Source organism: Sminthopsis crassicaudata, chromosome 1, assembly GCF_048593235.1.
Source record: "Sminthopsis crassicaudata isolate SCR6 chromosome 1, ASM4859323v1, whole genome shotgun sequence".
Lineage (NCBI taxonomy): Eukaryota > Metazoa > Chordata > Mammalia > Dasyuromorphia > Dasyuridae > Sminthopsis > Sminthopsis crassicaudata.
In genome coordinates, this window is record NC_133617.1 from 508,724,687 (window position 1) to 508,738,301 (window position 13,615).

General features: G+C 36.2%; 1 protein-coding gene across 3 annotated transcripts in view; it reads right to left on the reverse strand.

The window, feature by feature from the left end:
- COMMD10 (COMM domain containing 10) overlaps positions 1–13,615 on the reverse strand; it is a 225,938-nt gene that overhangs the window by 200,506 nt on the left and 11,817 nt on the right. For all 3 annotated transcript variants that reach the window (XM_074281547.1, XM_074281545.1, XM_074281546.1), the window contains one exon: positions 7,333–7,488. In XM_074281547.1, coding sequence (XP_074137648.1) covers positions 7,333–7,488 — 156 coding nt within the window. The remainder of the gene's footprint in view (positions 1–7,332; positions 7,489–13,615) is intronic.

The window sequence follows — 13,615 nt, forward strand, 5'->3', positions numbered from 1 at the left end:
ACTCCAATGTAATTGTCAGATGATGAGAAGAGATTTAGAAAGTGGTAAATAGAAGGAAATTAGATAGGTTAACTGCCTGGGAGAGAGGGTTTGCTTGTATTTCTTCAGCAGGAGAAGGAATCAGATGGGTGCCAACGAGTCATATTCGCCTTGTCCATCAGAGAGAGACAGAAAAAGAGAAAGACCTCAAAATAAAGGAGAAGATCTAAGAAACATCTGACACTGAAAGAGCATGGATAATAAGAAGACTGTTAAAGAACTTTAAAAACCAGCAGGAATCATTGGACTTCCTCACACAAGATGAGACTAATGGACAATGGACTTATGGACATTTATAAATTTTCAATTTATGATTATTTGATTATGTTATTTGTTATATACTTCTAGCATGTATTATGTTACTATGTTACTATGTGCTTATGTAATTTATGTAATTATGTGTAATACTTCCCATATTGATGGATTTATGTTTCAAGGTCATGACTGTCCTATGTTCTAAATCAAAAGAAAGGGGGAGATGTTAGGATTACTAAGTGAGAACTGAGGTTGTCTGGATAGTGACAAGGTGAGAATTCAGGTTTTCTGGACAATTACAAGGTGAGAACTCAGGTTGACTTGATAGAGGGGGCAAGCTCATTGGCTGGGGTGGTTCTTCCCAGAAGCCCTTGCATTATCCCACGCCCATTCTCTGGGAGGATAAAAGAGACAGCACTGGGCGCAGAGAGCAGATCAGCCTGGAGAAGGATAAGAGCTGGAGGAGATTCAAGAAGAAGACTGCACTACATATGGCTTGACGGGGCTATCTGCAGGAAGGGAAGTAACTTCTAAGGACAAGAGTTAACAGCAACTGCCTGGAGACAACGGTTCACTACAGGAAGAAGAATCTGTCTGAAAGATTTGAGTAGACACAGCAGATCTCTTCCCAGAGCAGCGATCCAGCAGCTTCTGGAGACAACAGCTCGCTACACACAAGTCCTCAAAAAATTCTCCCCACTTATTGAAAATTATAATCCCTGTTTTCCAAGAGATACTTTTCTTCTCACCCCCTACAAAGCCATTAAGAACTTCCAATTTTCAAGGGTTTCCAAGAGCTCTAATAATAACAATAATAACTAACATTTATAGAGTGCTTACTATTTGCCAGGCACTGCTAAGCACTTTACTTTAATTTTCTCATTTGACTCTTACAACAACCCAAAAAGGTAGGTGTTTTTATTCTCCATTTTACATATGAAGAAACTGAAACAAACAGAGGATAAGTGACCTGTCCAGGGTCCTACAACTCCTACATGCCTGAGGCTAAAAATGAACTTAAGTTTTCCTGACTCCAGGGCTGGCCTTCTTTTCCCCTGTGCTACCTAGGCTGCCTTCTAAACTTAGGCCAGGGTCATTGACTAAGTGCCTAAAATCACCATAGTCCTTGGCAACAATTCTAATAGTTTCAACAATTCTGAAGAAGAGGGATGCTGTTCAGCTTTCCTGTACTGCCCAACTAGGTGCAATTTTGCCAGGCAAAGACTATAAGAAGCATTTCAGTGCAGTATGGAAAGCACTGAAATGTCATGTGACCAACATTCTTACAACAGCCATATAACCAAAAATGGATATTATAAGCATTATGTTCTATAAGATAATGAAGAAAAACTTGGCTAACAGACAGTTCTTTGGCAGAAAAAAAAATTTAATTTGTCAATGTTTTCACTTTCAGTCAAAAAAATCAGCCAGTTAGCACATTTCTGCTTCAGATAAACCTGATTAAAGGTACCTTAGATTCAAAGCTCCTTAAATTGATTTCTGCATTAACAGTTAAGATTGTTTATTACCTTTTCTTGGAGAATGTCCATCTGTTTCAAGCCAAATTCATTCCTCATCTCTCTACTCTCCCATTCACAGAGAAGGAAATTAAATTGATTGGAATCTATTAGACCAAAGGAATTCAAAAACCACAAAATAAATGTGCCCAAATGCTAAACATACAACCTTGAAGAGAGTCACAATGCAGAGCAAAGAGAGCACACCATTGCCTAAAGTTTTCTTCCTCTATGTCACCTAGAAATACCTTTCATCATAAGAAAACTGGGCTTCTAGATGTAAATAAAGCATCAAGCCCAGAGTTAGGAGGATCTGAGTTCCAATGTGACCTCAGACACTCACTAACTATTTGACTAAAAGTAAGTAACTTAACTCTGTGCCTTATTCAACTGTTAAAAAAAAAAAAAAAAAAAAAAAAAGCTGGAGAAAATGACGAACCACTCCATACTCCAGTATTTTTGAAGCCCAAACAGGGTCAATAAGAGTCAAACACAACTGAAAAAAAAAAAAAAATGAACAATAAGGAAACTCAATAAACTGCAATAGCAATTCATGAAATAAAAAATTCATTTATTACTTATTCTTTGAAGTCTTCCAGTTATAAAATGAAAGGTTACATTTTAATCCATCTTGACCCTGAGGCTTAGCATCTTATTTTGATCAAAGCAGATTTTAAGCTGCCACAAAAACAATGGCAGAAAGGAACAGCCTACTATCTCCACTACAATTTCAACTAACAAAAAGAGTCAAGAAAGCAGTGATAGGTGTTCAGAATGTTAGTACTTCTCAATCCAGTAAAGGGTATTTATTTGTTTTATTCATAAAGTAAAAAAGACATTTTTATTAGGATACTCAAAACCAAGAGTCTTTCTCCATGCTGACCTCATGCTTTGTCCTTCAGGCTTTAACTACTTCTACTAATAAACTACTTAACCAGTTTTCAACTTCCCCTATGATAGTTGCCTGAACACCAAGAAGAAAATAACAAAGGAGAAAAGGGAAACAACAGCACTAGCTGGTTCTTGATTGAAATATGACTATTATGCTGCCTCCACTGCTCTATAGAAGAAACAGTGAGAGGGATATAATGAGAGGTAAAAATTAGCAAAAGCAGCAAAACACCTACTTTTCTGTTTCTTTCTCCTTTTAGGTATATACCTCTAATCTCACAATAAAAATCAACAGAAAATAGGATTCTCTTTATACAAAATTCTAAGCAACTTTTATGAATTGTCTCTAGGAGCACAGTTCTGGAGTTAAAAGGACATTTAATTCAATTTTCTAATTTAAGGAAGAAAAAATCAATTCCCAGAGAGGATCCATGATTTGCTCAAGGAAGTACACTTCAAAGTCAAAAGTTGTACTGTATTAGGAACTCCAATTACAGATTCATTGCTCTTTCTACTGGGGTACCTGTTCAGGGATAACTATATCCTCAAATGCAGAAAGTATCTTTCCATTGTCTGTAAAAGCAATAGTTTTGAAACAGGTTTAGCCTGTGAACCAAATACATTGCCCAAACAAATCCTCAACTAATTTAGTCCAACTATTTACTGGCATCAAAATGAATGTGTATGTATGTGTGTGTTACCAAGACCCAAATATCCCATATTTCTTGAGCATCATCAACTCTAAAGCTTTTGATCATGCTATTAATAAGAGTATTATTACTATTAGTAATTTTAAAAAGTATCACTGTATAATAAGTATTGCCAATTAGTAATAAGTATCATGGTAATAATAAGTAAAGAGTACTAACTACTTATCACTTTTGTAATAGTATTATCTCATTTTCACTACTAATTACTGATTATCACTTTTGGGTAGTAACAAATAATTGCATAAAGATATTTTATATCAAACAAAAACAAATGATCACATTATATAAACAATAAGACAAGAAATATGCATGTGCCTCATGTGAAAGTGGTTCTCTGTTCTTTGGGTAAAAGATAGCTGCTTTGAAAACTACTATTTTTAGAAAACTACTTAGCTACAAAGGATTCCCATTTGGGGCAGCTAGATGGTACAATTAAATAGCACAGTGGATAGAGCACCAGCCCTGAATTCAGGAAGACCCAAGTTCAAATCTGGCCTCAGACACTTAACACTTCCTAGCTGTGTGACCCTGGGCAAGTCACTTAACCCTAATTGCCTCAAGAAAAAAAAAAAGAAAAAAGGGAAAAAAAAAGATTCCCCTTTGTTTTATAAATCTTCCCTCATGGAGAAAAAGAATATCTTGAAATACTTCCTATTAAATAAATGAAGTAACAATAATATTTTTCAATGAACAGCTTAATGTCAATATTCCTTAAGTACAGTATTTATTACATTTTCAATCTTTTATATCTATTTTGGTACTTCATTGAGCAAGAGTGCTTTATATCCAAATATCTACTCCCACAGGAATAAAAAAGGTGAACCAATAAAACAGAATAAAGACTAAACAAATTATGTCCAGAAAAGAAAATGAGACTGGAAATGATCACAGTATGTCTGTATAAAGGAAAGATACAAAGAACAAAGGTCAAGCTGCAGCCAGAGCCTTAAGAGAGGGGGAAGGGAGAGGCAAGTAAAATAAATCACTTCTGTTAACACCATAATTAGCCCTTTAGTGAATTGTACAGTACAAATTATATCTAAAAATGATTGAGTCAAGAAGCAGCTAAGTAATTTAAAGTTCTATTGTATATTCATGGAGCACTTTCCACCAAGAAGGCATATATCACTTTAGGGAAGGCAGCTGAAATATCATCTAAGAGAATATATACACACCTTTTATACATAAGGAAACTGAAACACAAAAGAGGTTAACTACTTGGGTACCTGCCAGCTGCAACTAGACCCCAGAGCCTCTTTACTCCTAGTCCAGAGCCCTTCCTGCTGCATTCAGCTGTTTTTGATGCTAAATTTCTATCAATAGTTATATTATTTCTGTAAGATAAGAGAAGATGACTGCATTGCTTCCCTGATTTTACCCAGGGAAGTAACAAATACTTATTAAGCATTTACCAGATGCTAAGCTTGTGCTAAGAGCTAGGGATAGAAAGAGAAGCAAAAAAACCCAAAAAAACAAACAAAAAAAAAAAACCACTTCTGCCTTCAATGCCTTCAAACACTTTACATTTTAATGGGAAAAGACTACACACAGAAGTGGGAGGGAGGTAGGGTGGAGGAAAAAGCTCCAGGTAGAAGCATGATAGCTATATCCCTAGAATGGCCAGCAATGGCCAACATCTGAGCTAGTCCCTAAAATAAAAGCATTGAATAGAACTTACCAATAGAAATAGGGGGCAGGCATGGCAGAAGGATATATTATAAAGTGAGAAGGTCCCAGAGAGTGCATACAAAAAGTATTCTTAACTTAATCAAGGCAAACCAATAATTCAAGATTTTTCAACCCTAAAAATCTGATTTCTAGTATTCATGATGTAAAGCTTAGGAATCATCAAATTTTGACCAATGATAAAAATCAAAGGGATTGCATGAAAGTTCTACAATTTGTGTCATTTCCAATCCTTTACATTTACCTTAGGAAGAGAGACCCATACCTTTCTTTTCTCAATGCTCTTTGGGTAATTTTGTTGAAGCTGCAAAGGATTGTAGTCTCCCAAAGAAATTAGATCTTCATCAGAACACAAATAAAAATCTATCTAAGCTTTAGTCATTTGTTCAAGGTGTATTTTACACATAATTTACTCTAAAGCAAAATATACATATTCTACATATTTCATATATAATTTTTAAACTAAGCATTTAGTCAGTCAACAAGCATTTTTTAAGCACTTACTATGGGCCAAGCACTATGCTAAGTACAAGGGACATAAAGAAAGAACAAAAACATGGTTCTTGCTCTCAAAAACTTCATATTCTAATGGGAAAGAAGACATACATAAAATTATATGTGTGTGTGTGTGTGTGTGTGTGTATATATGTATGTATGTGATATATACAGAAGTGAATGTAATATCACAAGGGAAGGTATTGCAGCAAAGAAATTGGGAAGAGGCCTATAAAAGGTTTAAAATCATGTTAATTTTTCAAAATAAGTGTTCAAGTTACACATACATCAATATAATATGTGTATGTATGTAGGTTACATGAGAGACAGCACATTATACATAAAAAGCCATTTAATTTTTACCTTAATAATAACCAACTCATAAAAAATATTTAATTTTGTGACTACAGAAAAGTTAATTCACCTCTCTAACAGTTTACGTGAGTAATATTTTATTTGGGTCAAAAAGATAAACCATTAGAAGGACATATTAGGCTCTAGTCTCAAAATAATACAAAAATGTTCAGCCCTCTAATAAGAACCTAATCAACAACAGTATGTATCTACAGCATGTTTAATTTATTTTTTAGTTCTCAAAAAAGTTTGTTAGTCAAATGATCTTTTCTATGCATAAAATCTATCCTCCAAATTGTCCTAAAGACATCCCTTTAGGAAATAATGAAAAAAAAAAAATCAAATGAAGGTGGCCTAGCTTTACCTGATCTAAAACTATATTATAAAGCAATGGTCACTAAAACTATTTGGTATTGGTTAAGAAATAGACTAGTTGATCAGTGCAATAGGTTAGGTTCACAGGACAAAATAGTCAATAACTATAGTAATCTAGTGTTTGACAAACCCAAAAACCCCAGCTTTTGGCATAAGAACTCACTATTTGACAAAAACTGCTGGGGAAATTGGAAATAAGTATGGCAGAAACTAGACATTGACCCACACTTAATATCTATACCAAGATAAGGTCAAAATGAGTTCATGAAATGGTAAAAAGAATATTATAAATAAATTAGAAGAACATAGGATAGTTTACCTTTCAGACCTGTGGAGGAGGAAGGAATTTGTGACCAAAGAAGACCTAGAGATCATTATTAATCACAAAATAGAAAATTTTGATTATATCAAGTTAAAAAGCTTTTGTACAAACAAAACTAATTCAGACAAGATTAGAATGGAAGCAATAAACTGAGAAAACATTTTTACAGTTAAAGGATCTAATAAAAGCCTTATTTCCAAAATATATATAGAGAATTGACTCTAATTTACAATACATGATTTTTTCTTATCCAAATATACAATTTCAAAATTTATAATTTGCTTTTAAGCAAAATCTACTGATGTTTTGAATCATAAGATCAAGAATATAGAACCTTGGTGGTTATCAAATCAAACTCCTTCATCTTACAGATGGGATAATAAAATCTCCTGAACAGAAAGAAATATCCCAGATCCCTTATCTCCAAAGTCAGTACCATTTCTACAAGACTACATTATTTCTTGTAAATTATTTCACTCAAAAATGTTATTAAAATGTTTGGCAATTTCATCTAGGGGACAGGGTGAGGAAAAGGAGGGGAAAATCTGAAACTCAAGATTATGCAAGGGTCAAAGTTGAAAAACTATCCGTGCATATGTTTTGAAAATAAAAAGCTTTAAAAATAAAAATAAAATAAAATGTCTGGCAAAAAAAAAAAAAAAAAAAAAGGTCAAGTGAATAATACTACCTTTTGGGGAGCCAAAATCCTCTGTCTGAACTTTTCAACTGTATCTTGACCCATACTAGCCCAAGCACTGGCAAATGCTTCTGCTTTGTCTTGACTGAGATGAATATTCTCTAATTGTTGCTGCAGAACTGTTGGTTTCACATTGTGATAAACAGCCTGTGAAAGAGAAGGAAAAAAGACATATATTGCCATGCATCACTTCAATACATTTAGACATTAAAAAAATAATACTTAAATCTTCACATATTTGACTAAATTATCTTAGAGTAAAAGTACTTATCTTGGCTTTGTTTTTAAAAATATGAAATCAACTCAATAAGAAAATGCTATATATGCTATGGAAAAACATTAATATACATAAATATTTATTTCCTTCACTTAAATCACTCTTCTGAAAAGAGACAAACTAATTAAAAATATCACCAAGGTTTTTGTTACTCCACTGCTAGTGTGATATGTATAATAAAGACAAATATTCAAGTTAAGTAGACAGAGAACAAAAACCTTGCCTCCTTAATTTTCCTTTCCTTCTGAATCAAACTAAGTTTCACCATAAGCTGAAGATCTTGGCTTTGACATCCTAAGGAAAAGCAGCATAGTGCAGTGGGAAAATACTTTCGTTTGGAGCAGAAAAACCTAGATTGCAATTCTGCAATGAATTCCTTGTGCAATCTAAAGTAAATGGCTTAAGCTTTCTGAGCTTTAGTCCTCATTTATATAAAAAGAATTTGAGAATCAATTGGCAAATTGGGATTTTTAGTTCAGAGAAACAAGCATTCCAGGGACCAGCATTTCCCTAACAGCTTAGAAAAATTATCTAGGACATCTCAGATTTTGATTAGGAGGGTAGAATTGAGTGCTTAAAGAAACACAAAGAGGCACTATTGGTGGAGTTGTGAACTAATCCAGCTATTGGGGGGGGGGGGAATTTGGAACTATGCCCAAAGAGCTATAAAACTGCATACCCTCTGGTCCTGCAGTACTATTACTATACTATACTATACTATAAAAGAGGGAAAAGGATCTACATGTGCAAAACTGTTTGTACATATCTTTTTGTGGTGGCAAGGAATTAGAAATTGAGTGGAGGCCTATCAAGGGAAATGGAATACTATTGCTCTATAAAAAAATGATAAACAACTAAATCACTATTGATAACAACTCTGAGGTACCATTTCACATCATTCAGATTGGCTAAAAGGACAGGTAAAGATAATGACAAATGTTGAAGAGGATGTGGGAAAACTGGGATACTAATACTTGTTAGTGGAGTTATGAACTGATCCAATCATTCTGCAGAGCAATTTGGAACTAAGGCTATCATAGATCTATCAAACTGTGTATACCCTTTCTTTGCTCCAGCAGTGTCTTTACTGAGTCTGTATCCCAAAGAGAGATCATAAAGAAGGGAAAATGATGCACATGTGCAAAAAAATGTTTGTGGCGGCCCTTTTAGTAGTGACAAGGAACCGGAAACTGAGTGGATGACAATCAGAGAATGGCTTAATAAATTATTATAATATTATTGTTCTATAAGAAATGATCAACAGAATGATTTCAGAGAGGCCTGGAAAGACTTATGTGAACTGCTGTTAAGAGAAGTGAATGAAATCAAGAGAACACTGTACACAGCAACAAGAAGATCAACTGGAAGTGAGTTGGATCTTCTTTATGTTGAAGATATCCACTTCCATCAGAATACATCCTCATACAGTATTGTTGTTGAAGTGTATAGTGATCTTCTGGTTCTGCTCATTTCACTCAGCAACAGTTGATTTAAGTCTCTCCAAGCCTCTCTGTATTCCTCCTGCTGGTCATTTCTTACAGAGCAATAATATTCCATAACCTTCATATACCACAATTTACCCAACCATTCTCCAATTGATGGACATCCATTCAACTTCCAGTTTCTAGCTACAACAAAAAGAGCTGCCACAAACATTTTGGCACATACAGGTCGCTTTCCGCTCTTTAGTATTTCTTTGGGATATAATCCCAATAACAGAAATGCTGGGTCAAAGGGTATGCACAGTTTGATAACTTTTTGGGCATAGTTCCAAATTGCTCTCCAGAATGGCTGGATTCTTTCACAACTCCACCAACAATGTATCAGTGTCCCAGTTTTCCCACATCCCCTCCACCATTCATCATTATTTGTTTCTGTCATCTTAGCCAATCTGACAGGTGTGTAGTGGTATCTCAGAGTTGTCTTAATTTGCATTTCTCTGATCAGTAGTGATTTGGAACACTCTTTCATATGAGTGGAAATAGTTTCAATTTCATCATCTAAGAATTGTCTGTTGACTTGGCTCTTTTCAACAATGAGGTGATTCAGGCAAATTTCAATAAACTTATGATGGAAAGACTCATCTGAATTCAGACAGAGGACTATGGGGACTGAATGTGAATCACAACATAGTGTATACTTGCTTGTTTTTTTTCCTCATTTTTTTTTCTTTTTGATCTGACTTTTCTTGTGCAGCATGATGAATGTGAGAATATGTTTAACTTATATTGAATTACTTGCTGTCAGGGAGGGAGGAGTTGGGGAAGGAGGGAGAAAAAATTGGAACACAAGGCTCTGTAAGGCTAAATGTTGAAAACTATCTTTTCATGTATGTTGAAAAATAAAAAGTTATTCTTATGAAAGATGAAGAAGGAAGGAAGGAAGGAAAAGAGGGAGGGAGAGAGGGAGGGAGGGAGGAAAAGAAGGAAGGGAGGGAGGGATGGAGGGACAGAAGGAGGGAGGAAAGGAAGAAAGGGAGAAAGGGAGGGAGGGAGGGAGGAGGGAGGGAGGGAGGGAGGAAAGGAAGGAAGAAGGGAAGGAAGGAAGGAGGCTGATTTCAAAAAAACCTGGAAAGACTTACATTAACTGATGCTGAGTGAAGTGAATAGAACCAGGAGGACAAGATTGGGTAATTATCATTTATGACAGACTTAGTTCTTCTCAGCAATACAGTGATAACAAGACAATTTCATTAGTTGTGGGATGGAAAATGACATTCCGTCCACAGAGAAAACTATGGGGACTGAATACAGATCAAAGACTATTACTTTCACTTTTTTTGTTGTTCTTTTCTTTCTCATGGTTTTCCTTTATGTTTTGATTTTTCTTTCACAATATGAGTAATATGGAAATATGTTTAAATGATTATACATGTATAACTTATATCAGATTACTTAATGCTTTAGGAAGGAGGGAGCTAAAGAAAAGAGGAAAATTTGAAACTCGAAATCTTACAGAAGTGAATGTTGAAAACTTTACAAGTAATTGGAAAAAAGTAAAATACTACTAAGCAAAAAAAAAAAAGAAAGAAAAGAAACATGGTGTAGGGAAAGCAGATGAAGAAGCAATGGGATCTCAATATTTGAGCATCAACAGAAATAAGGTAAGATCCAGTCAAGACTTAATAATCTGAGATGGTAAGATTCATGAGGTTAAGTAAGAAAAAGGAGAAAGAAAATTGAGATATGGTAGAGAAGAGATTGGGGAGGGCCATGAAAATAATAGATAATGGCTGAAGCTTCAGATTTTATCCATCTCTTACACAACTGCAGGGAATTCCAAGAAAAGATTTGCTCTTTACTCAACTTCTCCATTCAGTGCTTCTTCATTAGCAGATGCTATGACATACTCTGATTACTTCTTTACCCAAAAGTATCTGGTCACCTAAATTTTGCCTCAACTAGGAAGAGGCCATGGGATAGCTAGAGGAAAAACATAAAATCAAATTGAAGCAAAGAGCCAAAACTATGTTTAAATGTTGGGAATTGTTCTCACTGAAAGCTCTAAGTAATTGAGACTGTAATCTTACCATTTCATTTTCCATAAAACAGAAGAGAACCATGGAAACCTAAAGAGCCATTATTCAGCCCCATAATTTAAAAAAAAAAAAAATCTAATTTTTGGAAGAAATTGTGTCTAAGCTCCACAAACAAAGTAGGTAAGGAGGAAAAGATGATACCATCCACACTCTTCAGCAGATACTCAAAGATATTGCATGTAAAATTTCAGCTCTTAATAGATAATCTTATGTTCTGAAATAGAGAGCTAAGTTCTCCACCCAGATACGGAGATCAAAAAGAAGATCTTAGCAGATCAGCACTTAATCTAAGCCTGGCTTTTGTTAGCTGGATGTGGCATAACTAAAAATATTATTAAGTGGCCCTTATTTGAGAGATGTTTTAATCCTTATACCTTAATGGTTTGTTGTTGTTGTTTGTCCTTCATTATTGAAAATGCCCATGACATCAGAGAGATACTATGACATGCAAGTGGATTGGATTTAAGTGAGAGAGGGCTGTGCAAGATCATCCGCTAGAGCCATTTGGGTCCAGTGGCCAGACATAGATCAGGACAACTAGAGATGGCCCTGGATGAAATGGAAAACTTGGCGTTTTTTAAGGTAAAGTCTTTAAAACATCTATTTGACTGAGGCAATGTTCAATCAGTGATTAAGACTAGGCAAGAAATGAAGAAGAGAACGGCCTCTTTTACTTAGTCAGAGAGAGTGTGTGTGTGTGTGTGTGTGTGTGTGTGTGAGAGAGAGAGAGAGAGAGAGAGAGAGAGAGAGAGAGAGAGAGAGAGAGAGAGAGAGAGAGAGAACGTGGAAGGAGAGGACTTTCCCCAAAACAGAAACAACTGCTATTTTCATTCATTCTGAGCCAATTAGGGCCCAAATAATGACCAAGTGGAGTTTAGCCTAGCACCCATTATTGGCTAAGCAATGAGACTCAGAGTGATTTCGGTTTAAGGCATGGTCCCTAAGAAAGAAACCCAGCCCATAAACCCTAGATATCTTGTGAGGTTACACTGATCAAAATGTACATTCGTTTGGGCAGAGCAGCCTATATGGACAAAAGGAATGGAAGAGGAAGAAGGACAAGACAAAATAAGACAAGAAAACAAAACAAAAGAAGAAAGGAAAGGAAAGGAAAACAAAGGAATTGTAGGCAAGTAACCCTGAAGAAATGAATCCAAAATAGGGTAAAAGGAAGCTAATGAAACTACATGCCCAGCAGTCAGCCCTTGTTAGGTTCTTACTAAGAGCTAATGAGATAATGAGATATTAGGTTCTTACTAAGTGGTAAGTCGGTACTTGACAATTCTCTAGTTCCAGCCATGACTGGGAGTTTTACTTGTGAATTCCTGGGGAAGAACTTGCATGCTTAGGAGGAGCAAGTTCATTGGTTGAAGTAATTCTTCCCAGAAGCCCTTACATTATCCCATGCCCATTCTCTGGGAGGATAAAAGAGGGCAGCTCTGGAGGAAAAGTGAGTCTCTGCTCCACCAGACTTGAGGCAGCTCTCTGCAGGAAGGGAAATCTCTTCTCTGGACCAGAGTTAACGGCAAATGTGTGGAGACAACGGTTCTCTACAGGAAGAAGAATCTGTCCCAGAGTTAACGGCAACTGTGTGGAGACAACGGTTCTCTACAGGAAAAAGAATCTGTCTGAGAGATTTGAGTTGACACAGCAGATATCCTCCCAGAGAGCGATCGGCAGCTTCTGGAGACAACAGCACGCTACAATTTGGCACCCACAATGTGGGGCAAGGACTTTTGCTTATCCTGACAAGGACTTATTCTGAGCCCTTCAGAGGAGCTAGCCCAGACCTTCACATTTAAGGACTTATTCTGAGCCCTTCAGAGGAGCTAGCCCAGACCTTTACATTTAAGGACTTATTCTAAGCCCTTCAGAGGAGCTAGCCCAGACCTTCGCATTTAAGGACTTATTCTGAGCCCTTCAGAGGAGCTAGACTGGACCATTGCAATTACTCCTCACTTGGCAAAGGAATGCCTAGCTGAGAATGCATGGGCAGCACGGAAAACCACAGGGGGAACAATGTCATGGATCCAGAAGAGATGCCACATCTAACAGAAAGATGACCCAGTATAAGTGGGACAATGAGAACACTAGAGTCTGTTGGGGAGCAGACCCCACGAAAGCCATATGATATCACCAGCTTTCAGACACATGGGCTTCCTCACCAATCAACTAACCAAAGATTCAGGGGTTACTTAGTTTAAATCCTTCATTGTATCCATGAGGCGAATGTGCCCCATAGAGACTAAAAGATTTAACCAAGGTTACACAGATAGCAAGTATCAAAGGTAGAATGCAAACCCAGGTCCTCTGAACGCAGAAACAGCTCTTTCCATTGCAGCATGGGTGTTCTGCTCACGCAGGTTCTCTGTGTCTGTGCCAGTCACTCCTGATCCCACTATTAGCCTCCTCTCCTCAGAATATGTCTACTTAATAAAAGAGGGAGAATCTTAAATTTA